General features: G+C 50.8%; 1 protein-coding gene across 4 annotated transcripts in view; it reads left to right on the top strand.

Annotated features, from left to right (window-relative positions):
• Nucleotides 1–27,685, top strand: part of PLEKHA1 (pleckstrin homology domain containing A1) — a 40,690-nt gene extending 13,005 nt beyond the window's left edge. Inside the window, exons 3-13 of one of the 4 annotated variants that reach the window (XM_036307636.1) lie at nucleotides 5,094–5,150; nucleotides 8,133–8,178; nucleotides 10,376–10,473; nucleotides 13,749–13,874; nucleotides 16,585–16,728; nucleotides 18,364–18,432; nucleotides 19,913–19,977; nucleotides 21,392–21,455; nucleotides 22,888–22,977; nucleotides 24,356–24,396; nucleotides 25,495–27,685. In XM_036307636.1, coding sequence (XP_036163529.1) covers nucleotides 5,094–5,150; nucleotides 8,133–8,178; nucleotides 10,376–10,473; nucleotides 13,749–13,874; nucleotides 16,585–16,728; nucleotides 18,364–18,432; nucleotides 19,913–19,977; nucleotides 21,392–21,455; nucleotides 22,888–22,977; nucleotides 24,356–24,396; nucleotides 25,495–25,687 — 993 coding nt within the window. In that variant the 3' untranslated portion in view covers nucleotides 25,688–27,685. The remainder of the gene's footprint in view (nucleotides 1–5,093; nucleotides 5,151–8,132; nucleotides 8,179–10,375; nucleotides 10,474–13,748; nucleotides 13,875–16,584; nucleotides 16,729–18,363; nucleotides 18,433–19,912; nucleotides 19,978–21,391; nucleotides 21,456–22,887; nucleotides 22,978–24,355; nucleotides 24,397–25,494) is intronic. The other 3 variants (XM_036307635.1, XM_036307634.1, XM_036307637.1) reach the window with 3 other exon arrangements.

Genomic DNA, 27,685 nt, shown 5'->3' with positions numbered 1-27,685 from the left:
TCTATGATGTTGGGATTTATTTCTACTGGGACGTCCTCTCTGCCCTGCCCCCAGCGCCTGCTGTCTTATTTGAATTTCAGAAGATGAAACGAAACTTATTTGATAAAAATGTGTGCACCACATGTGCTTTTCCTCCCTGGGAGAGACACCAGCTCTGGTAGGAAACTTAAGATCCTTTCGGTTAGCGGTCGCCAACTTTTCGGACCTCACGGACCACCAGTGTCCGCGGACCACGGGTTGGCGACCGCTGCTTTAGGTGTGAGCTGCTGTCTCTAAGGGGAGACTGTCTTTTGGGAATACGCTGCGCAAACTACTGACACTCGTGCACGGATGCAGGCCTTTCATCGTGTCGCGTGAGAACTGGAGCGTCAGCTAGTGCAGTGCCGTTCACGGTGGAAATCCACTTTGTTGGTGTCTTGTGAGTCACGAGGCGTAGCTGTTGTGAACTGCAGACGAGGGGCCTGGATTAGTGATCACCAGCTGAGCCATCTTTTATCTTCTCTGAGACTCTTTGTTAATTGGGATGCATGTTGCTAGGAAGCGTGTGCAGAGCAAGAGATGAGCCCCTAGCAGACTTGTGAGCTGCTCTGGTCGGCGGGCTTCTGGTACAGGCGAGGAGCCCGCAGCCAGCAGAGCAGCCCGGAGGAGGGTCGCTGCGCTGCACCGACGCAGGGAGACACATGCGCACACGCTCATGCGTTTGTCTGTGCGCATACAGAATTTGAGTGTCAGGGGCCTTGGCATTAATTCAACCTCCTTAATGCAAGAAACCCATTTACCCTGGTCTTCACCTTCCTGTTGTTTGGACTGCATTTTGCTAAGAAGTGCATGTTCTGTCTGAGGCGGCTTTCATTGTCATTTGTTCTGTGAGCCATGATCCAGTGCCTGTGTCTTCTCCCCACTAAGCCTCCCTTTGCCCTTTGACTCTCCGTTAAGTCCAGACCTTGTCCTCACGCGGCCTGCCAGGCTTCGGAGGATAGTTCGTACTTTCGTTCTGATGATACTGGAGCGCAGGCTGTGGGTGAGACTTGTTTTTGCCGGAACTGTCTTTTCTCTCCTCTTCTTAAGAGCTTACTGACCCCCAGGCTGACCGCCTCACCTCTGGGTGTAGCCAGCTGTCCTGGGTGGTGGTGACCTGGCTGTGCAGCCACATGAGTCACACCTGTGTTTACCTGACCAGAGGCAGTGGCAGGAGGACAGGGCAGCAAGACAGAAGCCCATCCTTACCTTTGCTTTAACGTGAAGCTGATTCCTCCCTTTTATGGCCCCGCCTTTTTCTGTGGCACAGGCCCCTCCCAAGCTCCTTTCCTCAGCCAGGGTGGAAGCACCTGGAAGTCCCCTGGCACCTTCTCAGGGCTGCGTGCCGGGGCCCTGCCTGGCCTCCTCACCCCGCGAGTGGTGCCACTCGTCTCCTCACAGGACCTGGCTGACTCACAGACGTTTCTCCTGGGCTTTATGTCAAAGTCCTGGATGGCTTTCAGTCTTCATCTGTCACAGGTTCTGCTCCTCAGAACCCCCCCCCCCCCCCCCCCCCGTTATCAGTACTTGCCCCTGGCACGGAGCTGAAAGACCATAGGCACGGAGTAAGGCATGTTTATTACAGGGAGGGAAGCAAACTTGGCGTGGAGCGGAGGGCTGTGGCTACAGCCAGCAGAGGGAGGGAAGCCTTCCTGGAGGCGGTGACATGGGAACTTGACCTGGAGCCACAGACGATTCTGGCCCAGAGGCGGGGCGGTGGTGGCGGCGGCGGTGGTGGCGGTGCTCGGAGAACAGACAGTGAGGGTGCATGTTCAAGTTTGCACTCAGCCAGGTCTTTTTCACATGAACACCAGATTTCTGTGGTGTAGTTAACACATTGTTTTTTTCCAAATGTAGTGCAGAATTTTAAACCTGTCCTTTTACTCAGTTCTCAGTAAATGTATCTCTTCATTTCAGCTGAAGGGAAGCTTTCACAGCCTTGGTTCTGCCAACCATCGTATCAGTCATCAGTGCCAGCGTTGTGTCACTTTTAAATGTATTAGTAAAGACTTACATCTTTCATGAAACTTTAGTACAATGTGCTGAGAGTGTTACATTAGAGTGAACCATATGAAGTTGCCAATGCTCCAATATTTTCATGCACTAAAATGGCAATTTCATATGATTCAACCTAGTTGCTTATGGCTACAGTGCAGTAACATGTTATACTGACCACCATAACCCTCATAATGAAAGCACATTATTTGGCTCACCTGTTCTTAGGGAGCCATTTTTCCTCTGTTTTGTTTTCTTTATCACTAGGCATTGATTTAACAACCCATTCTAGTATGTTCTCAGGGATCAGCTGGGGCGTCCTGTTTTGTGGAGGGCGGGATAGTGGCGGGGATACAGTAACGGAGTAGCTGTATAGGAAGGGAATTCGGAGAAACCTGAAAGAGTATTTTGGCAAAAAGCCTGCAGGAACGCCTAGAACAAATGGCTTACTTTGCTTTTTATCTTAAATGTCATGTCCATTATCATCTCTTGTTCATCGTCCAGCAACATCTTTTGAAACCCACGCTTTTCCCGTTGAACTTGGCAGCAGCCGTGCCGGCCCATAGGTGCTGGGTGCTTCGCATGCCTCTCGTCCCAGCTGCTTCTGTTTCCTTGTGCTGTGCCAATCGGTGACCCCGCTTCATGCAGCCCCAATAGCTTCTCACTCCTCCTCACACAGGCTGAGAGCTGCGCCATTGGTTAGGTGAGAGGCGTGTGGAGGACTGACAGATGATGATCGATTTTGAAGGGAAGGTAGCAGTGTTTGACAAAAGTCACTTTGGCCCTAACCAGTTTGGCGCAGTGGATAGAGCGTTGGCCTGTGGACTGAAGGGTCCTGGGTTTGATCCAGTCAAGGACACAGGCCCGGGTTGTGGGCTTGATCCCCAGTAGGGGGTGTGCAGGAGGCAGTCGATCAATGGTTCTCTCTCATCATTGATGTTTCTCTCTCTCCCTCTCCCTCTCCCTTCCTCTCTGAAATCAATAAAAACATATTTTTTAAAAAGTCACTTGGTAGTAATTAGGAGGGCCTGACGACATTTTAACACTTAATTCCCTTATCCCAAATTTAAAAAGCAATCAGACAAAACCCTCTAAATGTAAACCATTTTGTATAAGAACACAGCCACTTAAAGTTACACACTAAAAATTATAATTTTATGTCCATATTTATTTGTGGTTCATATTTGGAAGCCTGTCCATTGCATACAGTTTAAAGCAGAACGTGATGCAGTTTTACGTGACATGGGAGTGAAAGTTGAGAAAAGACCATCCCTGTCGGCAGCACCAAGCTCATGTCTGGGAAGCTGGTCTGGGAGGTGTTGCAGCCCCCATGCAGTTAGCTTCCCAGGGAGCGTGAGAGGCCTGAGAAATGCACTTCCTGCTCACGCCTGAGAACAAGCCCAGAGGCTCTTTAATGCCCATGATGATAAAGACCATTAAAAAGGAGATCTTGCTTAATCTGCAGTGAAGGACACTTTAAAAATCAAGTGAAATATTCGAACAGTCTTTTATATATTTCTCTCCAGCTTCCTTTGTCTGGTTTTCTTACCTGTAGATCTGATTTATTATTTTGCAGGATGTATTAATTAAAGCACAGTTTTGATCACAGAACTGCTCACACGCTTTCTTTAGTGGTTTCAAATTCTTGCCAGTATGAACTCCGTGGCCTTTGCTCTTCGGTTCGGTCCGCTGGGAAGGTTCTCCGCTCAGGCTCTCCGGCCCGTTTTCTGCAGCCCCGAGGGCCCCTGTCCTTCAGCCCCCGTCCCTGTCAGGCCGCGCTTCTGGGTGTCCGTCCGCACTGGGGCTCCGTTCTCTCCTGGAAGAGTCTCTCTTGCTCTTGTGTTTCAGATTTTCCTTCAAATGTCATTTCTCCCTGCAGAGTCTTTCCCGATAGCCTTGGCCAGAAGATATTCGCTCTCTTTCAAGACATAAATCACATTCCAAACTTGTTAGGGGAGGAATAAAACTATTGTGTGAAAGTATCATATGCACATTCCCTGGCATGGTTTAAAGAGTATCAATTAATAATTTAAAATTTTCAAAAATACATTGTATCAATACAGATAAAGTTTAAAATAAGAGATAATTCAGTCTTTTTAAAAAATATATATATATACACTTAATTTAAAAATTTTAATAGAACAAAATAATACGTATAGTCTTTTGAAGTTCCTTGCAGTGGTTGTATGACTCTAAATATTTTTTCCCAGTGCTTTCAGGAACAAAATCTGATCTTGTTTATAGAGTTTGAAAAAGTACTTTAAAAAGTAAGTTCTTGATTTTTAGAGACAGAGAGGAAGGGAAAGGGAGGGAGAGAGAGAGAAACATCAATGAAAGAGAAGTATAGGTTGGCTACCTCCTGCACACCCCTACTGGGGATTGAGTCTGCCACCTGGGAATGTGCCTGACCAGGAAGCGAACTGACAGCCTTTCAGTGCACGCATGATGCTCAGCGGCAGCCACACTGGCTGGGGCTTGTTGATGGGTCTTCACGCTCGTGAAGAGTTTAGTTATGGTGACAAAAACAGCTCTGTAGTTACAGAATCTGTTAAGGTGGAATAGAGTAGACTTAGTTTCTTATCCGTGTTGTCAAAATGGATAACAAATTGATTTCAGACCTAGGAGGTACTTGAACTGAAAAGGCTGATATATAAAATGTGATACTAAAAGTTTTAATGTATTAACTTTTAATTTTTTATTTATTTTTTTTTTAAATTTTTGATCCTTAGTTCATTTTTTCTTATTTGTGTTTTTAATCTTTTATTTATTTATTTATTTATTTATTTTAAATATATTTTATTGATTTTTCACAGAGAAGAAGGGAGAGGGATAGAGAGCCAGAAACATCGACGAGAGAGATCAATCAGCTGCCTCCTGCACGCCCCCCTGTGGGGACGTGCCCGCAACCAAGGTATATGCCCCTGACCGGAATCGAACCTGGGACCCCGGAGTCCGCAGGCCGACGCTTTATCCACTGAGCCAAACCGGTCCGGCATAATGTATTAACTTTTTAAATGTGTAGAGAATTATAACAAAGTCATGAGGTTGGATATTAACTATGTATTAATAATTTCTTCTAGAACCTCCCTTCCGGATCATCACGGGTTGGAGCCATTAAACTTACCTACATTTCAAAGGTGATCTTTCTGTACTAGTTACATTTATGCTTGAATTGAAGTCTCTTTGGATGGAGTGTGCATAAAAGGAAAAGTTTCCTTTCTGTGTCATTTAATGATGAAGTTCAGGTTCAGATCGTACTGAAAATAGGACCCGAATACTATGTTTAGCATGTTCTTTGATAAAATTAGGAAGAATATGGAATTAACTGACAGGATGTAACACATTGCAAACTTTAACAGTCATTTCTGTGATGAGGTAAATGAACATCAGAAGGGGAGAAATCAGTTAGCAATTAGGTTCTATAGGAAACAGATAACATTTTTCTAAGTCTATTATATTTAACTTAAACTGTTTCCATTACCTTTACTTTTTCTTTATGCTTTATTTTGAGGAAAATATGAACCATTCTATATAATAGAAGCCTAATATGCTAAGTGTCCGGTTGGCTGTTCAACCAATGAAAGTGTAATATGCTAATGATTTGCTAAGGCCGCTCACCCGCTCGCTATGATGTGCACTGACCACCAGAGGGCAGGTGCTCCAACCCATAGGTGAGCTTGCTGCTGGGGTCCGGCCGATCGGGGGTGAGTGAGATGGGCCAGACACGCCCTGAAGCCCTCCCGCGTTCCTCCCCGGCTGCATCCCTCCCTCTCCCCGATCGATGAGGTCCTTCCGCCTGGCCTGCGCCTTCTCGCAATCCAGGACCCCTCGGGGGGTGTCAGAGAGCCGTTTTGCCCCCATCCTGCAGGCCAGGCCGAGGGACCCCACTGGTGGATAAAAGAATGATTCTCTCCGCCCCCCCGCCCTCCCCCATTTCACTTTTCTCTCTGCTAATTCCTGTTTTCTTGTTTGTTGATTTCTCTGGCATTTAAAAACATACTTATTTCAGAGAGGGAGGAAAAGGGAGAGAGAGAGAAACATCATTGACGAGAGAGAATCACTGATGGGCTGCTTCCTGCACGCCCCACACTGGGGATCGAGCCCACAACCTGGCCATGTGCCCTGACAGGGAATCGAACCGTGACCTGCTGGTTCTTGGGTCGGTGCTTAACCACTGCGCCACACCAGCTGGGCTTTTCTGGCATTTTTGTAATACTATTTTTCTTTTTAAAATTTTTGATTTGATAATGTCAGGTATTTTCTATTCTGTGGGCTTTTTGTGTTTTACACAAAGTAATATTTTTGTGGATGATTTAAGATCTGAGATGTGAAAAGTAGCAACATATATGCCTAAGCATATGCATACGCTACTGTTCTGCCTATGTCGGGATTTGTTAGCAAGGTCTTCAACAAGAGGCCAGTGTGTCTCTGTTTAGAAGGTATTTTTATAAATAAAATACTTTGCTGTCAGTATAACAATAGAACTGTTCGTTCTCTGACAAAAGGATTAGTCCGTGGACAATAAAGATGACATATTTTAAGGGGACTGTTTTGTGTTAAGGCCATATAATGTAAATTTATGAGACAAATGTTGTTTAAGTTTACCTCAAGTTTTCCTATAAATTCAGACTTTTTTAAAATTATATTTTTCTCTTTTTAAATTAAGACATTTAATAAATACTTCAGGGTAGCTGGCAGCTTAAATTCTAGCAGACTGTGAACAGGAAGCATGGAATTCCATGGTGCGGGGAGTTGTAGGTCCCCAGTGGCTTGGTTGCCTGTGGTGCACATGCGTGCGCTGTGGCGTAAATGCCGCCAGCACTTCCACTCAGTGAGGCCGGGTGGAAAAGCCTCTTTTTCGGGAGTCGGCAGCTGAGGGAGCCATTGCCGTCTGCTTGTGTCTTTACAGTTGCTTATTGCCTGGTCTTTTTACAAACGGGGGCTCTTTTTATTTCTAAAATTTTTTCCAAGGTAAAGTGTGCATTTATTGATTGATTGATTGATTCATTCATTCTTTATATTGGCACTTTATTTGTACTTGGTTTTCATCAAGGATTGCTTTCTTTTCATTTTTATTGTTTTCAATTACAGTTTCCATTCAGTATAACTTCGTGTTGGTTTCAGGTGGGAAGATGGGAGCTCTTTGTGAAAATGAGCTCTTAACTAAGCGAGCAGGCAGCCTGGCCAGCTGCTTCCCCTTTCTCCGTTGCTTCCCTCTGAAAACGTCACTTTCTCTGTGTAGTTAACTTTCACCTCTGTCCCCGGCTTACGCGAGTGTGAGTGCTGCAGTCAGTACTCACTGTAGACATGCCACTTCCCAGAACCGACTCCTGGGACACATGGCCGTGTGACTCAGCTGTGACTTTCTCGCTGAGACCACTTGGAGTCCTGGCTTCGAAGGTCGGACAGGTGCTGCAGGTGTGGTCCCCACACTGGGCCCAGCAGGCTGTAGGCGTGGATGGGCTTCCAGCAGCTGTGTTAGCAGCAGGGATGGCAGCGAGGGGGGCCGTCCGGTGGCTTCACCTTCCGAAAGGAGCCCGTGCTGCATTAGCAATGAGGCCCCTGACCCCCGGATGCTCCACTGCAGCGGGCGCCAACCTTTCGGACCTCGCGGACCACCAGTGCCCGCGGACCACCGGCTGGCGACCGCTGCCCTCATGTACCAGAGAAGATCCAGGCCAGTGTTTACTTCCTCGTCGCAGATTCATGCCTGCTGGGTTGTCGGACTTCCTTAGCATACGTTCTCCCACCATCATCTCTTAGAGTTCACAGCTAATTTAGAAATACACAGTTTTGGGAAGAAGTCATCGTTTTGTAGAGGTATTTTGGAAAATGCTACAAGTAAATACATGTGTGACATAAAACTGAAAGGTTTGCTTTCAATTCTTCACATTTCCTTTGGGAGAAAAGTTTGCTCACGGAGAACATGGAAGCGGCGTTTGTTAGCAGCTCAGGAGGGGAGCCCGCAGCCACATGTAAACAGCGTCCTTCCAGCTCCCCTAGAGTTTCCTCCCATCTCTGTGCTGGCGGTGATGCGGAGGGAAGCGCGCTGGCCTGGCACAGTGTGTGGGCTCCACGGGCGCAGCAGCAGCAGCGAGCGATTCCTCTCTTTCTTGTAGGTGAGCGACGCAACCAAGCTGAGGCCGAAGGCGGAGTTCTGTTTTGGTGAGTAGCCAGGGCTTCCATGGCCGCTGTTTTAGGTTAAACTAGTGTCACTGCCTCCTCTGGTAAAGAGAGCAGTCGCAGAACTGCGTGGCGCTCCTGGGGGCGGACGAACTGCGCAGCGCTCCTGGGGGCGGACGACTTGTTCCTAGCAGGTTCCCCAGGACCACCTTCCGGGGAGGAAGGAGAGCTGCTGCTCCCGCCCCCCAGCCCCGCTCTCCCCACTCCGCCCGCTCTCCCGCTGTCCGGTGTCTCGCCCAGTCCCCCTCCCCCTGTGGGCTCAGGGGGGAGCTGATGACCTTGTTATGGGGCACTGAGGAATGTCTGGTAGGTGTCCGCTATGCTTGGCACCAGGGCTGCCAGAGTAAGGAGAAGCAGCTGCTGCCCTTGGAGCCGCCCAGGCAGGCTGTCGCCCAGGCAGGCCCACGCCTGGTGCCTGTGTCTGTGACATCAGGAGGGAGAGGAAAGGCCTGTAAAGCTTCAGGTTCTCATTGGGCATCTCTGGAGCCAGGGGAGTCACACTGACTGTGGGGGCCCTGGGGTGGTGGCCGCTCACCTGACCATCCTTTGCCACGGGGAGAAGAGGTGGGCACTTCCTGGGCAGGCGCAGGGGGGCGGGGCGCAGGGGGGGAGCGCTTGTGAAGCTGGAGGGAGGGGAGAGACTGAGGTGAGCATGTGGGCAGGAGTCGGGCCTGATAGATTGTTGACAAGTGGTTATTTTTAAAGGATAGGTAAGAAATTAGCATCTGGAGAGTAGGCATAAGGCAAAGGTAGATTTTTTAATTTTTTTTTTGTATGAATAAGAGTTTTGATGTTGATAGATGAGTTAAGTAGCTTTCAAACTGTTACCCTTACAGATGGGCCTGGATGAGGGTGGCGACAGCGGGGAGAGGAAGGGTGAGAAACGTTAGGGGAGTACAGGGTCTGGGGGCTGCACAGGTGGGGTGGGGGGAGAGGTGTCGGGTAGCTTTGCTTCAGGCAAAGAGGTGAGGATCACAGAGAGCAATCAGGAGAGCAATCAGGTCGGGGAGTGGGAAATGGTGGAGACCAACAGTGGAATGTTCTGGTGACGGCCCGGGCCGGGCGGAGCTGGCAGGTGGAGAGTGGAGACGCTGGGATCCGTGGGAACAGTGGGCGCTGGTGAGGGCTGGGAGCTTGGTGCCCTCAGCGTGTCCGTGATGGGAGGGGTCTGAGTAGGAGTGGCAGCTGTCATCAGGAGGTGCTGTCCACAGGAGAGTAAAGGTATGCGGGGGCAGGGCTGGCGGTAAGCCCTCTGTCCTGCTGGAGAGGCAGGTGGTGCTGGCACAGTGAGGGAAAGCGTCTGGCGCAGTCACGTGCCTCCAGTAAGACGCAGGGTCTGAGCGGGTTCGATGTCGTTGGTGAGAGCTCCTTGGAGGCTCTCATCTCCACTGATGCTTGAGTGACCCACGGAGTGGAAAGTGCGTGGAGCAGCTGCCACCCCCTGGCTGGGGAGACATCCCGGGAGAGGCGGGGTCCCCAGGGCCTTGGGCGGAGGGGCCACCGTGGAGCCGGAGGTGGACATGGAACTGACCAGCTGGTTGTGTGCTGCTGCAGCTGCTGGGGCGTCCGTCTCCTCACTCTCCCGTCAGGGCCTCCTGTGGGCGGAGCACGCCTGAGCCACAGGGCGTCTAGGAAACGTGTGCAGGTCCCGGCCAGTGGCCCAGCCGAGGAGCTGGGAGCGGGCCCTCCCCACGGGCGCCGGTGGGCAGTGGCCGGGAGGAGCCTTCGGTGGGAGGGTCTCTGCGTGCCCTTGGCGGGAACGTAAAGGGAGTCAGCCTTTTGGGAAGACAGCTTGCCAATATCTATAAGGATTTTTAATACGAATTCCCTTTGCTCCAACATGTTTACGTTCAGAAACTTATCCTATAGAAACGCTAGCCTAAGGAGAAATGTATGTATATGAAATGCATGTTTTATTGGGATAGTTTATATAATTTCAAAAATTGGAATAGCCTACATGTCCATCATTAGGGGGTGGGTCGAATATATTGTATTTTTGTTTAATGAAAGACGTGGCCATTAAAAATAAGAATTTTACCCTTGTTATTGAGTGATAATAGCAGTGCTACATGTGGTCACAGTATTGAACCTAGCATGGTGTTTCATCTGCTACAAACATAAACTCGGAGGTAACAAGTGCAGAATTTCATGTATTGTAGTTTATTTTTTCTCTCAACAGTTATGAACGCAGGGATGAGGAAATATTTCCTACAAGCCAATGATCAGCAGGACCTAGTAGAATGGGTCAATGTGTTGAACAAAGCTATAAAAATTACAGTAAGTATTTGTATTTTAAAGCTTTAATGTCTGGGAGTAATTGTACATTGTGAAAACACACCTCCTGGGTAATAACTGAATTGCCAGTAGGTTGTCCTCCCAGTTTATGGAAGGGGTCGGGGTTTGGGATGTGAATGCATCTCCTGTCCATGGTGACTGTGCCCTTCGACCAGCCCGGGAAGCTGCTTTAGCCGTCCGCGTCCCTGTGGGCTTCAGCACGGCTGGTGGCGATGTTTCTGTGGAAATGCATGGAGGTTCTGCCTGGAGGGTCTGTGGGGGGGTCTCTCCCAGAGCAAGAGTCTTCCTGCCACCACCCAGGTAGTCGGAGTCGGATTCTGTCCCCCCCTGGCGGGCTGCTGTGGGGGAGGGGTGGTGAAGGGCTTGGGACTGAGCACCGGCGTAGGGACGGGTCGGAAGAGCGCTGGCAGCCAGCGGGTGCCCACGGGCCTCGCGAGTCTCTCGGGCTCTGAACTGCTGGCCGCACCCGCTTCCCCCTGCGGGCCAGCACTGGCGACCTCACACCCTGTTCTGTGCGCAGCTTCGCTTCCGAGCGGCTTCTCTTTTTGGTCTTCTGTGGACATGAGCTTGCTGGGATATCGCCTCGCCCGGCCCTGCCCTGAGGCTTGCCTAACGCATGTGGTGGCGCGAGACTCGGGAGGGTTCAGTACCTCAGGTGATGGGAGAGGATGTGACAGGAGGCACACAGCACAGTACAGAGATCCTGCCACACAGACCCACACCTGTGCTGGGGTCCAACCCCAGCAGGTCCAGGGGTCCCCAAAGGTGTGGACGGAGTCGGCGAAGAAGGAATGACACGGAGACAGCGTTCAGTTTATCAGCAGCCTAGCCAGGATCTCTAGCCAGGATCTCCAGCCAAGTTCTGGTCAGGATCTCCAGCGAAGTTCTGGTTTGGATCTCCAGCCAGGTTCTGTGTCCATGTTCCCTCACTAGGTTCTCCAGCCAGGTTCAGTCACCAGGTTCTAGTCAGGTTCTCTTGCCATGTTCTATCCAGGTTCTGTAGCCAGGTTCTGTCTCTAGGTTCTTCAGCCAGGTTCTCTCGCTAGGTTCTGTCTCTAGGTTCTGTTGCCAGTTTCTGTCCAGGATCTTTTGCCATGTTCTCTCCAGCGAAGTTCTTCTGTCTCTAGGTTCTGTGTCTAGGTTCTGAGTCCTGTTGTCTTGTTACATCTGTATTTATACCAGTTGATTCCAATCCTATCAATCTCTATTCCAAAGGTTAGGGCGTTTCTTATCTCCATTCCAGGGAGTAAAGATTATGTAGCTTAAGCACGATTGTTCGTAGTTAAAGTGATTAATTACCCGCCTGGCACTTAGTTAAGGGGTTTTATTCCCTCCCTAACTTCAGGGGAAAATCCCTACCTGGGGAAACAACCTTTCTCAGAGAGGTGACCTTGGTTAAAACACCTAGTGCCAAGAAGGTGAGCAAACATATTAAGAACAGTATGCCATATATGCCAGGTCCCTTGAAACAGCAAGGATGGACCGGCTCCAGGCAAATTCCCCCTTTTTTTTATTTTTTAAAATGTTCCCTCGCTAGGTTCTGCTATTACCTGAGTATGCTCATGCTGACCAGTGTCACCCCGATCAATTTTATAAATGAAGTGAAATACGGAAGGGTAGAGTAACTTTCACAGGCTGCTTAGCTGGTGAGTGGAGCTGTGAGCCACACGCTGTGAAGGAGCCTCACGCTGCAGCCCAGCCCTGGCCCTGCTCTGTCCTCAGGCTGGTGATGGTCAGCGAGGAAGCGGGGTCTGATCCCTGGTGATCCCCCTCCCCTCTCTCCTGACCCGCTGGCGGAGAAGCACATAGTAGGCCTGCACGGAAGGAGGGTTTCCTGTGGGGCCTGTGTTTTTCCTGAAGGGCAGGTGTTTTACTGACCCCAGACAGCGGGTTCTCCAGAAACACTGCCCTGAAAGCCAGCATACGTTCGATGCATATTCACGTCCCACTCAGGACGGAGCTGACACACGGCAGCCGTTCTCAGAGGCAAGGCCCGGGCTTTGGCCTCTCGCCAGGCAGCTGCCACCACGTGACAGACGCCCACGCGCGGCGTCTGCTCTGCAGAAGCAGAAGCTGTTTCACGTTTGTGCGCTTCCAGAAAACGGCGTCTTAACCGGCTCAGCAGCACGTGCTCTCGAAAGGCCTTCGCGGCCGCTTCCCCTCTTCCCCTCTTCCTGTCAGCCTGCTGGAGTCCCTCAGAGACGGTCCGGTCACCCGCCGAGCCGACCGCGCTGGCGGTTCGTGCCTCAGGGCCTCTGCTCAGTTACCTCGTGGTCGGTCTGCAAGTTGTTAAGCAGTTGCCATGCCTTTGTTTCCCCTTTGGTGAGGTGCTCGGCCACATAGGAAATTCCTATATTGACAGTCATTGCTTATTCTTGTGGGTTTATCACTGATGCAGCTATTGGAATTCCTTAAGACTTTTTAAAGTTCCTAAGAAGTTTTCCCCGGCCAGTGTGACTCAGTGGCTGAGCATCGACCCATGCACCAAGAGGTCGCTAGTTCGATTCCCGTCAGGGCACGTGCCTGGGTTGTGGGCTCGATCCCCTGTAGGGGGCGTGTAGGAGGCAGCCAGTCAATGTTTCTGTCTCATTGATGTTTCTCCCTTTCACTTCCTCTCTCTCTAAAATCAATAAAAACATATAAAAATAAAGTGAAATTCCTAAAAGTTTTAAGCTATTTGGAACATTTTAACTTTTAATTTAAGTATTTTATTCTCTCCTGCTTTTAGATTGGTCCACTGAGCCAGTCTTTAAACATGTATTGAATGCTCAGATTTTCCAGCAGTAGCTCTGCCCTGAAGCCAGAGATGATGAATACGCCACCGTCCCTGTGGCAGGGTCCTGGGGGGGATGGAGGGAGGAAGAGGTGGCAGCACAGGGCCGCACACGGCGTTACGTGCTCAGGGGAGCAGGTGCAGTGTGGTGGCTGAGTGTGGGCGACAGTCCCACTGACTCAGCTGGAAGCGAGTGTCTCCCTGGGCCTTGGAGCCCTGTCTGGGGCTGCCGGGAACCCACCCTCGGGAGAGGATTGGCTGGACGGTGAGACAAGATACGTGGGCGAGAGTCCTGCCCTCATGAGCGCTCTGTCAGTGGTGGCTGTTATACAGAAAGGGTCATATGAGCCCTACAGAGTCCATACTATCAACAATGCTTACCTGTGCTGGCTTTATGGAAATAGACTAAGCTGGAAATTCTGTGACAAAAGGGTGTCATCTGTAATGCTGGTTGTAAAATCATTCCTTTCCCTTCCTATTTTAGGTACCAAAGCAGTCAGACTCACAGCCTCATTCTGAAAACCCGAGCCGCCCGGGGGACTGTGGGAAGAAGCAGGTGTCCTACAGAACTGACATTGTGGGCGGGGTGCCCATCATCACGCCGACGCAGGTAGCCCCGGATGCTCTGCTGTGCTGGCTCCTTGCGGAGGTGGATGTCAGTGTTGTCAGCAGCACGGCTCCTGAGTTAGTCCAGTGGCCCCGTGAACACAGAAAGCTTGCGTTTTTGTCTCTAGTTTCCAAAGTTAGGATAATGCCGACGAGGATGAGGAGAGATTGCTGGTGGGAATGTGAAGTAGGATGACCACTTTGAAAAAGAGTTTGGCAGATATTCATAAAAATAAACTTGCAGTTAATATATGGCCCAGCATTTACACTGCTAGGCATTTATTCTAGAGAAAAGAGACTTATGTTTACACAGAAACCTGTACGTGCATGTTCCTAACAGCTTTATTCCTAAGAGCCCCAAGTTGGACCTAACGCCGATGCTGTTTAGCAGGCGCGTGGTTAAACAGCGGTCAGACCAGGAGACGGCTCAGCAGGAAGGGGGGGGCTGCTGGTCCAAGGAACAGCCTGGCTGCATCCCCAGAGAATTGTGCTGGGTTAAGAAAGCCACTTTCACAGGCCCTCCTGACTCCACTGGCATCATATTCTCTAAATAGTAGAATAGGAAGATGGAGAACAAATTCGTGGTTGCCAAGGAGCTGGAGAGAGGGGCTCAAGGGAGCTGTGATGGCAGGTGCTGTACGGTGGTGGTGGCTAGATGCATAGGACGATGCACACACACACAGATGAGTGCGTGTCAGTCCCGTAAATTCCAGTGTCAGGTTTGATCATGCTTTGCAGTTACAGTTTTCCTGTTTGGGGGCACTGGCTTGAAGGGTGCTAGGACCTCCTGCACATTTTAAAATACATATATATTTTCACTAGAGGCACGATGCACGAAATTCGTGCAAGAGTAGGCCTTCCTGCCACGTGCTGCTGGCACCGGCTTCCCTCTGGCACCTAGGACCCAGGCTTCCCCTTGCAGCCCCAGCTTCGTCTGGAAGGTCGTCCGGAAGGATGTCTGGCGCAATTAGCATATTATCCTTTTATTATTATAGATTGCTTTTAGAAAGGAAGGGAGAGGGAGAGAGAGCTGGAAACATCAATGAGCCAGAACATTGATCGGCTGCCTCCTGCACGCCCCCTACTGGGAATCAAGCCTGCAACTGGGCAAGTCCCCTGACCGGGAATCGAACTGGTGACCTCTTGGTGCACGGGTCGATGCTCAGCCGCTGAGCCACACCGGTGGGGGCCCTCCTGTACATTTTTAAAGGACCAGGCGCACCAGTTAATAATGCGGATTTTGTAATAAAAGAAGACACGATAATTTCAAGAGAAACATCAAAAGTGCTTTGTTCAAACTAATGTCCATCGCTAGCTACGCATTTCCCCATCTTTCAGGTAATTTGTGAATACCGTCCCAATAGAACTTTCCTTGTTTTGAGGCAAACCATTTAGAGACCCAATTTTCCACGTCTTCACACGTGTTGAAGTGCTGCTCAGAAAGTGCGTGTGCCATCGATCGGAACAAGTGGCCATCTGAAGGAGCAAGGTCTGGTGAATATGGGTGGTGGGTTAATACTTCCCAGGCAGGATCTTTTAATTTAACACGTCTTTAACTGGTTTTGAAGTGTCTGGTGGTGTGTCATCATGAAGCAAAATTACTTTGCCATGTCTTCTGGCACATTCTGGTCGTTTTACTATCAAAGCTTGCTTCAAATTGACCTGGACGTTCTTTGTCTTTCACATGGAAATCATCACTTTTAAAGTGTTTAAACCAGCGTTCACAAGGATCTTGAGATGGAGCATGTTCACCATAAGCTTTCCGAAGTATATGATAATTTTCAGCAGCACTTTTCTGCAAAATAAAGTAATGAATTAAAACTTCCCGCAAATGCTCTTTTTTTGGCATGAAATTCAACATTTTTAAACCTAAAAATATGATGTTAACACCTTCAGAAAATTTGACATACGAAGTTTTGAAGCTTGCTGTCAGCACAACAAAATAGCATACATATCAGATCGCATATATATCAACATACGTGTAACTCCATCTAGTGGAAAAAAACCGCATTATTAACCGGTGCCCTGGTAACTTCCTGTGACTATACACTTATTTCAAAGTAACAAGTTAACCCCCACTGCCCCTGCCTCACACGGACGCACTGGCAGCAGGCCTGCTGCAGACTGAGATCAGCAGACAGGCGTGGCCGGTCCGTGACGGACAGTTACGGTCTAGGACAGCCGTGGGCAAACTACGGCCCGCGGTTCCGGATCCAGCCCGTTTGAAATGAATAAAACTAAAAAAAAAAAGACCGTACCCTTTTATGTAATGATGTTTACTGTGAATTTATATTAGTTCACACAAACACTCCATCCATGCTTTTGTTCCGGCCCTCCGGTCCAGTTTAAGAACCCATTGTGGCCCTCGAGTCAAAAAGTTTGCCCACCCCTGGTCTAGGACCGTAAATCAGCTCCAACACTTCACTCCAAATCTGTGTCCTCGTGCAGCTGAGATGGAGCTGGAGGTTCTGCTAGGACGACAACACGGCCTGCAAGTCTGCTTTCCCCCTTTTGTAGAGTTTAGCGTGTTTCCCATCACAGTTCACCCCCGTCTGTTCTGTGTGAGCTTCGGCCCAGCGCACGCGGGGAGGCATGTGCTGACGGTGGTCCCGGGTGCTCCCAGCGCCCGGCGCGTGGCTTCTGGAGTGTCCGCGCTGCGTCCTGTGCTGGGAGCTGAGCGCCAGGAAAGGACTTTCTGTTCTGCTTCACTTCAGAAAGAAGAAGCCAACGACTGTGGCGAGAGCACTGACAGAAACCACCTGAAAAGGTCACCCAGCCATCTCCCCTACTTCCCCCCGAAACCGCCCTCCGACAGCGCCGTCATCAAAGCCGGGTATTGTGTCAAACAGGGAGCCGTGGTGAGTCCGGGGCAAACGCGCCCACAGTGGGATGTGGGTGTGAGCGGCCTTGGCTACAAGTCTTTGTTTTGCACCAGGACCCGAAGCGAGAGCGCAGCTGAGGAGTGGGGGCTGAGGGGTGAGGGGGGCTGTTCTAGGGCCTCTTCACTCAGGCTCTTACGGTCGTGCTCCGTGAGCAGCTGGGCAATGATGCTTAGTCCACGGACCGGCCGTTGCTTCCAGGTGAACTTCCAAGCAGTTGCCTTTATTCCGGGAAGTGTTCTGTTGACCCCCCGGGGAGAGGGTCATGTGGGGTGTGGGTGTGGGAGCCCCTCAGCACCCGCTTGATGCTGGGCTGGCCTCAGCTGGACACTCTGTGGCCTTGGCCCTTAACCTCTCAGCCTCTTGGTTTCCTGGGAAGGAAAACCACATCCTAAGCCCACCTCCGAGGTGTGCAAGGTGTGGGTCAGCCCAGCCGGCTCCCAGCAGAAGCCTCGTGGAGAGCCACGCGCCCCTGTTTCTCGCCTTCGCAGCACCTTGCTATAGGGGGGCCGTTCTGTCCGTGCGAGCTAAATCTTTAGAATTTCGTAAGAAAAGAACGTTTTCAAACAAAAAAGACGAATTCTCTGAGTGAAGAAACACTGACACTCCCACAGGCTCCTCGAGGTCTCCTCACTGCAGCGCAGCTCAGCTGGGTGTCCCGTCCCCACAGCTCAGCGGGGTGTCCCGTCCCCACAGCTCAGCGGGGTGTCCGGTCCCCACAGCTCAGCGGGGTGTCCGGTCCCCACAGCTCAGCGGGGTGTCCCGTCCCCACAGCTCAGCGGGGTGTCCGGTCCCCACAGCTCAGCGGGGTGTCCCGTCCCCACAGCTCAGCGGGGTGTCCGGTCCCCACAGCTCAGCGGGGTGTCCGGTCCCCACAGCTCAGCGGGGTGTCCCGTCCCCACAGCTCAGCGGGGTGTCCGGTCCCCACAGCTCAGCGGGGTGTCCGGTCCCCACAGCTCAGCGGGGTGTCCCGTCCCCACAGCTCAGCGGGGTGTCCGGTCCCCACTGTCTGACCGCTCGGTTCAGGGAGGCTGAGGTTCAGGGAGCCGAGGTGCGGCCAGCCTCACCTGCACCGTCTGCAGGGAGGTCAGAGCCCTCAGGCTGTGCTCGCTGGTGTGGAGGGCTGTCGGCAGATGCTCCTTTTTTGTTTTACTCTGAAGTCCCAAATGCCAACTCATAGAAATGCCGAAGTGCGTTCCCAAAACTACGTCATTGGCAAAAACATGTACAAAGGTTCCCTTTATTGGTGTTGATTGTCTGCTCGTGAGTGTAAATGCCCACGGAGAGACGCCTGGTGTGGTTTCATACTGTTTCCTGTTCTTGCTCTTGACCTCCTGGGAGCATTTGTTTTGTGGGGGCGGGGGGATGGGAGGATGGGGAAGTGCCTTTTTTTTTTTAACTTTTAGAGCATTGACATTACGAAGCTGCATTAGACAATCATGTGATAAAGCTAAAGGCCAGCACCGGGCTGGAGTTAGGAGTTCAAGGCCTGACGGCGACAGCAGTGAAGCTGCGTCTCCCCCAGGGAGGGCCCGTGGGGGTTCGCCTCAGCAGTCGGGGGCGATGAGCGTCCGCGTCCTGGAGGCAGAGTCTCACGTCTGTGCTCCTCTCTAGATGAAGAACTGGAAGAGGCGGTATTTCCAACTGGACGAGAACACGATCGGCTACTTCAAGTCCGAGCTGGTATGCCGCTTTGTCCTGCACGTGCGTTTAAGTGTTGGCGGATCGTGCCCTGTGGTGGTTCCTACGTGCAGTGTCTGTGCTTCCCAGTCCTGTTCCCTCCGTGTGAGATACTGAGCCCCTGGTGGTCGTGCTTCTGGGTGGATCTTAAGGAAAAGGTTGCGTCTTCAGAGACATTTCACCTCCAAGGAGTTGGAGACACCAGACCCCTCCGTCTGCAGGTTTCCCGAAGGGCCTGGAGGCGGGAGGTGGGAGGCGGCGGAAGGGATTGCATCTCAGCGTCAGCGTCAGCCTCTGGTCCTGCCGTCTGCCCTGCCCTCTCTCCATGTTTGCTTTTGGGAGCAGATCACTTAGTTTCTTCTTACGAGATGGTTTTGTTCTGTCTGAAGGTGGAATCAAAGATTAGAATGCCCTCTTTCCTCAGTTTGAGTGGCATCCTTATTTAAAACACTAGAGCAGTGGTTCTCAACCTTCCTAATACCGCGGTCCTCTAATACAGTGCCTCATGCTGTGGTGACCCCCAACCATAACGTTATTTTTGTTGCTACTTCATTAATGTTGCTACTGTTATGAATCGTCATGTAAATATCTGATATGCAGGATGTATTTTCATTGTTCGCGACCCACAGGCTGAGAACCGCTGCACTAGAGGCCCCATGCACAGAGTTCGTGCGAGTGGCCCGGCCCTCGCAGCCCTGGCTTCATCCAGATGGTCCTTCTGCTGTTCGGTCTGATTGGCACACGAGCTCTTTATTAGACAGGATTCTTGGCATGTGACCCACGTTCTGCAATAGCCTGATGGGACACTGAGTGCAGTTCTGTGCTTCACGCCCCTGGCCCCCCTCTTCCTGTTTGCTGGGATCTTTGAGGGGAACCACGTCTCTACAGGGTGCAGGGTATACAGAAGCGGTTATAATCTGAAGTTATTTTAAAATGAACTGTTTGGAAAACCTTAAAGATTGGTGATTTTAAAACTGTTCGGCTGTCGGTTGCGTTTTCCCTCGGTGCTCATAAAATAGCAGGAGGTCGGGTCATGCTGTCCTAGTCAGCGACCTGCAGTCCTCGTCTTGATGGAGCGTAGGGTGGGGGTGACACTGTTGGGGCCGTGATGGCCGGTGTCTGTGGCTTCGGTCTGGTGTTGTCCCCTTGGGTCGGGCACTTACATATCTGACCCTCAGGTCCCTCAGGTGAGCACTCGCGCCTGTGGGTAGTGTGGTGGGAAATTCCAGGGCGCTGACCTTTAACATCTAGCGCGTGCCCTGGCACCTAGTTCGATGCATTGGCTTGTTAAAATAATGCGTCCATATGAGAGAGTCCGTCCTCGCACACTCACTACCTGGTACTGACGGGGAGGACGGGGCTATTCTGATGCTGCTGATTCCAGAAGCATCGTTTGGCGCAGGCCCCCAGGTCAGACGGCCCTGAGGAGGCTTTTAGGAGGAGACGTCAGGTGTGTGTCTGTCTGTCTGCTCTTTCCCGCCAGGAGAAGGAGCCTCTTCGTGTGATCCCCCTGAAGGAGGTGCACAGAGTCCAGGAGTGCAAGCAGAGGTGAGTGCGCTGCGGTGCTGGCTGTCGCTGCGCACAGCAGGGCTGCAGGCGGAGGGCTGTGCTTGCAAGATGGCATTTTTCTGTATTTGTGTCATTTTCAACTTACAGTTGGGATATGCTAGACCTTTCAAAACCCTCGGATTAAAGTATTGAGGGTTTTTTTGTTTGAAAACTAAAAATTAGGAAACAATCCTTAAGCTTATTAATGAAAAGGAAAAACTTTAATGTGAACAACTTCTGTCATATTTGGCACATTGGTGATTAGCATGTTAGTATTTCAAGGGTGATGCAGAATAGCTGTGTGAGGCAATGTAATTGTGCAGTGCAAACTGATTTCTACATGTTACAAACTTTGAATTTTTAAGTAGTGTTCTGTACCTTATCTAAAACACACAGATAATTCCCTGGCTGGTTGACTTACTGGATGGAGTTTCAGCCTGTGAACTGAAGGGTTCCGGGTTTGATTCTAATCAGGATGTGGGCTCCATCCCCAGTGGGGGTGTGTAGGAGGCAGCCAGTCGATGATTCTCTCTCATCATTGATGTTTCTATCTTTCTCTCCCTTTCTCTTCCTCTCTGAAATCAATAAAAATAAATACACAATAAAATATGCATATAACTATATAAACTTTATTTTTTTCAAGAAGTTGAAAAAATGGATAGCTTGGTTTTGTTAAATCAGTACTTTACCTCATACTTTTCTTGTTGATACACTAGAGGCCCAGTGCATGAAATTTGGCCTGCACCTTCTTGCAATCCGGGACTCCTCGGGGGATGTCCGACTGCTCTCTGTGGGATTGGACCTAAACTGGCAGTCGGACATCCATCTTGCAATCTGGGACCGCTAGCTCCTAATGGCTCGCCTGCCTGCCTGCCTGCCTGATCGCCCCCAACCACTCACCTGCCTGCCATATCGCCCCCAACCACTCACCTGCCTGCCATATCGCCCCCAACCGCTCACCTGCCTGCCTGATCGCCCCCAACCGCTCTCCTGCCTGCCTGATCGCCCCCAACCGCTCACCTGCCTGCCTGATCGCCCCCAACCGCTCACCTGCCTGCCTGATCGCCCCCAACCGCTCACCTGCCTGCCTGATCGCCCCCAACCGCTCACCTGCCTGCCTGATCGCCCCTAACCGCTCACCTGCCTGCCTGATTGCCCCAAACCACTTGCCTGCCTGCCTCATCTCCCCTAATCCTTCTGCCTGCCTGCCTCATCTCCCCTAATCCCTCCGCCTGCCTGATCGCCCCTAACTGCCTGCCCCTGCCGTCACAGCTTCGTCCGGAATGATGTCCAGAAGGTCATTCAGCATATTACTCTTTCATTGTTATAGATAGATATTTGCTATTGGGTAACTAAATGAAAAAACCTATCAAACAACTGCTGTTTAAAACTTGGAAATTTTTTGTGTTAACAGTGACATAATGATGAGGGACAACCTCTTTGAAATTGTAACGTCATCTCGGACTTTCTATGTGCAGGTAAGATACTTATTTGAAGGTTATAGATCCTCTTCGTGGGAATCAATAATTTTAGAGGGACTTGCAGGTTATGAGAATAAGCAAAACATAATGACAACTGCAGTTATTTTTTTTAATCATTATTGTTGAAAGTGTGACATACGTCCCCTTTTGTCCCCCATCAACCTGACAACCACAGTTCACCAAGTGTTACATGTGAAATTATTGGTAGGTCATATGTTCAGCAAACGAGGGTGCTCCTTGCTGTGAGTTAGTTGAATAGAATTAAGTAGTATTTGGAGGAAGGGAAATCTACTTTACTTAGAAGCTACGTGTGTACTTTGACCTTGGATTATTTTGCACATATTTTGGAATTTCGGTTCCATCGTGTCTGGTAATTTTGTCACGTTGGTACATGATAACAGCAGGCAGTAGAGCTTAGGTTTCACTGACGGCGTCTGCATTTAAGTTTGAAACATACTTTTTACTCATTGTATTAATCAGATTGGAGTTTTTAAAAAACAAAATTTGTTTTTGTTTTATAAAACTTACATAGGCTTATTGCAGAAAACTTAGAAATTATAGAAAAATAGGAAGAAAAGGGTGATTTATAAAACACAGAATCCCACAACCAGGCAAGCATTCTTTTTTCCCCCACTGCCTTTCTTAAGGCACATATTTGTATAACAAGAGGAGTATCGTGCGTCCTGGCCGGATGGCTCAGTTAGAGCGTCGTCCATACCCCAAAAGGGCTGTGGGTTCGATCCCTGCTCGGGGCGGGTATGGGAGGCAACTGATGGAGGCTTATCACATGGATGTTTCTCTAAAAATCAATACACACGTCCTCAGGGGAGGATTGAACAAACACATTTCTTCAGGATGAGTTTCTAGCTCTAGAGTAACTCTTCAGGGCACGGACCTCTTTAAACCTCTTTATTTTGCCGAATGGATTTCTCTACATGTCCTCCTGTTTGCAGTGAATGAAGGTGTATGATTTACTTTTGCCTATTTTGAAGTTTTTCTTTTAAAAAGTATTTAATAGGCTTGGTTCAAAAATACTATCTTGATTCTTTAAAATTGTTGACCTTGTAGATTGCAGACTCTAGAAGTGAAGGACAGTATCTCCGTGCCCCTCCTGGGGCCAGTGTAGTTGGGTGAGTCACAGGAGGTCTGCCATCCACGCTGGAAGCCACGGTCCCATCAAGGACGATGCCCTGGGCTGTGGCGGCCAGCACTGCTCTTCGGGTCGCGGCCCTGCTCTGAGCCCTGCTCTGAGTCACCCCAGAACACCGCTCCCCCAGCAGTGCCTGGTGTAAAATGATTTCTAAGGAGTTTGAAGTCGTTGCCTCGGAACGATTTGTTGTTGCAGCTGTTTACTCCCGAGAGCGTAGGTCGGGTCTCAGATGCAGGAGCCGGTGTGGGAAGTGGACTGAATGCGCCCTTTCTCCCTCAGGCCGACAGCCCCGAAGAGATGCACAGCTGGATCAAAGCCGTGTCCGGGGCCATCGTGGCGCAGCGCGGGCCTGGCCGGTCGGCGTCTTCTGTACGTGTCCTGTGCGCCGTGCTGCCCCTCGGTTCCCATCCTGTCAGGCTTCCTCTCCCCGAACCCTCTGGTTTCTTCCCGTATGAGATGTATCTGCATGGTGTCTTCACACCAGGAGGACCTGCGGAGAAGTCGTGCGTTTCTAAGGTCGTGCTTCCCGTAGTGTACGGATGCGGAGCTCCCTGTGCTGTCGGTCTCACAGGCGCGGCAGGGACGAGAAGGAGCGCTCCCTGCCTTGTGTGAGGTCCTCGCTGGTCGGTCTGGGTTTGGTACAACCGGCCAGGTCTTAGTGCAGGTGGGGCCTGGCCACGGAAGGCCCTTCAGCCACTGTGTTCAGCTTCTTGAGAGGTCGGTTAGGGTCTGTGGGCTCACCTGTGCCGAGACCATCGCGCGGCGGCAGCCTCATGCGCTGATGGCTCGCAGGCAGGGTTTCAGCTCACGGGCCGTCAGGGTTTCTGCCCACGAATGTGAAAGGCTGCTTTTGTTTACAATCTTAATTACCTTTTGGTGGTACCATGGGAAAATTAAAGCAGCTGAACATGCTGAGAAATAGTAAGAAAAAATGTTGTTAAATTTAATTCACCACGTTCAGGCACAGCACAGGAATAAGATTTACCTTTAGAGCACCTTGGTCGCTGGTGTCTGATGTGAAAATACCAGTTGTGCTGAGGAGTGCAGACATAGCAAGCTGTCATTCAGGACTGCAGAACGTAGGCCGATAAGTAACATGATCGCCTGTTATCTAGACCCAGCGTGAGGCTAGGTTTTTGGCACTTTCAGCATTTCCCTGGTGGTAACGCCCTTTTTAAAATATGTGTGTGTGTGTGTGTGTGTGTGTATATATATATATATATATATATACATATATATATATATATATATAAAATTGATTTCAGGGAGGAAGGGAGAGGGAGAGAGAGATAGAAACATCAGTGATGAGAGAGAATCATGGATCGGCTGCCTCCTGCAAATCCCCCACTGGGGATCGAGCCCGCAACCTGGGCATATGCCCTGACGAGGAATCGAACCTGGTCAGTAGCTCAGCCACTGAGCCACGCCGGCCAGGCTGTAACGTTGCCTTTTACTGGTTTCCTGCTTTTAGTAACCACAGACCAGTCCATACAGATCCACCTTTCTCGCTTCTTAGTCACGCCTTCTCCCCGTCCTTTCCGGACGATCAGAGTCCCTTTCCCGATGTTGCTTGGTCACCGCCTGTCCCTGTGACCTCCCAGGGTCACGGAGCTCTGCGAGCGTGCTGCCTGTGGGGAGAGGAGAGCGGGAGGGCGTGTCTGTGCTGGTGGCGGGCCGCGGACTGTCCGCTGACTCAGCTCCTCTCTGGGTAGGTCGACTCTAACCCTAGCTTTGCACTGTGTTCCAGATGCGGCAGGCCAGGCGGCTGTCGAACCCTTGTATTCAGAGGTACACACCCAGGACGGGGGGATGCGGCACGTATGTGGGCGCGCACGCACGTGCCTTCTCACTCCCTACTCACCCGTCCGTCCTAGAAAGTCGAGCTAACAAACTGCCTCCCGCAGTTGCCGTAACCTGTTGACACTAACAGCCCTCAGGTCGGAGTCGCAGGAAAAGTAACAGCGAGAAACGACTGACTGACTGGAGGCCGTAGCGGCTGTTGCCTAAAACCCACTGGCTGATGTGCCAGTTTCAGTTTCCATGTTTTCTGCTTTGACCTTTTTATATGACACCACTCGACGCGCATCCTCGTTCTCACGTGTGCAGTCGTGCAGGCCCGGGTGTCGGACGGACTCTGCTGGAGTTGGCATGGCACTGAGTCTCAGGCGACCGTCCGCCTCCCGTGGGCATCGGTCACGTGGGGAATTGGCCGCCCTGTGTTCCCGGAGCCACTGGTGTCATGGTGCGCGCAGCGCTAGGAGCTGCGGGCGAGGCACCTGCAGGTCTGAGACCGTTAGACGCGAATTGAAATCAGCCGTCACCCCTGAGCCACTTCACAGCTGTCCCAGAGGCTCAGTCTGTACCCATGTTCCCTGACGATCTTAAGCCAGATGAATGCATGACATTCAAAACCAAACATGCAGTTACAGAGAAAGCAACGAGCCTGCTCATGGGGCAGTGGCATTCAGGCGCGCTGGGCACGTAGAACGTGTGGCCGACCTCCTGGTGCTGACTGACCGCAAACGAAACGAAACAGCAAAGCCGGCTGCCGTGAGCGCAGCTGAGCGGGCGCCTGGACCCATGCCCCTCGCAGGCTCGCTGCGTCTTCGGGGTCGGCTCCCAGCACCTCGCGGGACAGGCTGGCTCCTTAGTGAGGGCGGCCGCCACTGCTTCACACGCTCCTGCACACGCCTGGCTGTGGAGAACGTGCACACGCTTGCTGCATGGCTCACGCTTCTGCTGTGTGTGTGTGTGTGTGTGTGTGTGTGTGTGTGTGTGTGTGTTCTGCTTGTTTCTCAGAAGATAAAGCCCCACATGAGCTACTGACCGTGTCGTGTGTGACTGACCGTGTCTGACTGACCGTGTCTGACCCCCACTCCCTTCCAGGAGCAGCCCGGCGGCCCCGAGCCCCAGCCCGCGCCCCGCACCTCCACCGCGCATCCCACCGCCGCTCGCAGCAGCTCTTTGGTCTCAAGCTTTACCCTGGAGAAGCGAGGATTTTGTGAATCTCTTACCAAGGTCAAGCCAGGGAGCCTCAAGGTCCAGACTGTCCCTCCAAGAGCACCAGCTTCCCAAGTGAGCGGACGCGCCCCGCCCACCCCTCCCGGCAGGAACGGCCCTCCGGAGGGGCAGCACGGCCCCGTGGACTTGGACTTGGACGACGCGAGCCTGCCTGTCAGTGACGTGTAAGCTGAATGCTCGGCGGCCGCCATGCCAGCCCCTCCCTCTCCTGAGGCTTCAGCCAAAGATGACAGGGCGACAGGTCTCCACAGCCTGTCCCACGGCCTCGGATGTGCTCCTCCTCAGCTGGTAAACCAGGGGCCTGGGCGTGGCGAGCGCAGTGGCGCCTTTTTAAAGGAAGGACAGAAGCGGAGCCTTGTCTCGGTGCTCCCATGTGCCGTGCGGTCTCAGTGGGTGAGGAAAACGTGTGTGTGATGTTCCGCCTAATGAGCTTGATCGTTACGTGTTTATCCATTTAAAACATTAAAAATGCTTATCAGTTATTTTGGTCGTTTAAAAAAATTGCTACTATGACTTCCTCTTAGACGATGAATATTGACACATTGTTACTGGTTAATATTATTGAATGGAAATTGCCAGACAGATACCTGAGCCCCGATGTCTGGTGCTGTGATCCGTCCCAGGATGTGGGGGGTCTGACAGGACAGGCTTGGTGCCCTGGGTCTCACAGTGAGCGTGATTCGCAGAGGGTGTTCCTGGGCTGTGGGCTGTACTGGGTGGAGAAAGGGGCAAAGTAGATTTTAAAACCTGTCTATTGGACATTTGTTAAAAAAAGGTTAAATAAGGCGGCAGTCGTCATTGCTGTATCAGTGGACATTATTTGGTGTGAAGTTTCTGGAGATCCGGTTTTCCCATGAAAGTTTGTACAAAGTTCTTACTTGTGTGTGGGGTCCGTCAGAGACCCAGGTTCATATGCAGAGACACCTCCCTCGCTCTGTGGTTGCCTGTCACTCAGCCTCGATTCAAGTGCCTGCGCGCCATCCCGTCACTGCTCAGTCCTGCCTGATTGGTTTTACACGTCGTGTTGAGTAAGGTGTCATTTTATGTTAGAGATACCGGATGCTGATGTGTAACTGCCTGTGCAATATTTATGCTTCAAAACACAAATGAGAGTCCACATTGTCTTGGGGAGTCATAAATGAAAACATGAGTATCAGCACCTCTAAAAAGCCCTGCGTCCGAGGTGCTGATAACAGACCAGTCGGAGCAAGTGCCGTTCTGCAGTTCAGTCTTAAACATTTGCTTTCAGAAAAGACTCTTGAATTCACATGCTGCTATTTTGTGATGTTTCACCATTTCACAGTACTGTTTTGTTTTGAATTCATACCTGTCCTCATTTTCTAAGATGAGTTCTTGTCTGAGAAAGAGGTCACTGTCCCCGACACTACTGCTCAGCGTCGCCTTAGCGCCCGGCGCGTGAGGAGCGCACCGCCAGCTTCTTACTCATAAGCTAACGTCTTCAGTGTTTGTTTAGGGTTTTCCTTCTCCGCAGCTTCATCTGGAAGTGATGGGAGGAGAGGTGGGGAGTCTCTCTCACTTCTTATTCATTGTGCCGGCTCCTCCGAGGTCCCAAGCAGCCCGGGGGCTCGCGGGGATGCCCGGGGGCTCGCGGGGACGGCGGGGCTGGGAGCCTCGGACGGGTCTTGGTACCGCTTCTGCATCGCATGTTTATTTCACATATTTTGGTAATTTGATGTTTTCCACGGTGACAAAATACTCTCTATTTTGGGACTTTTAATGGAACTACCCTTTGACTCAATAGCATAGGAAAACATTCTTGTGATTTTGGGGTCTTCTGATATTTATCTCAATACTTTTATAATAATATGAAAATTATTTAATTATTTTAAAACATGCTTTCTTTGTAAACATGTCACATCTGAACAGTCAGAAATTCCTTTGAACACCTTACTGTTTGCAGCATTTTTCTGTACATGTAACATGCCTTCTTTCAGAATGGGGACACGCGTGTGCCTCCCAGCATTTACCTGTACACGCGTCTTTATAATCCTGTGGTGGGACACTGTAACAACGAGAATAAACCGCTCAGAACTAA

Source organism: Myotis myotis, unplaced genomic scaffold (genome assembly GCF_014108235.1).
Source record: "Myotis myotis isolate mMyoMyo1 unplaced genomic scaffold, mMyoMyo1.p scaffold_m19_p_49, whole genome shotgun sequence".
Lineage (NCBI taxonomy): Eukaryota > Metazoa > Chordata > Mammalia > Chiroptera > Vespertilionidae > Myotis > Myotis myotis.
Note: the sequence above shows the minus strand (reverse complement) of the source record. Positions and strands in the feature narration are given on the sequence as shown.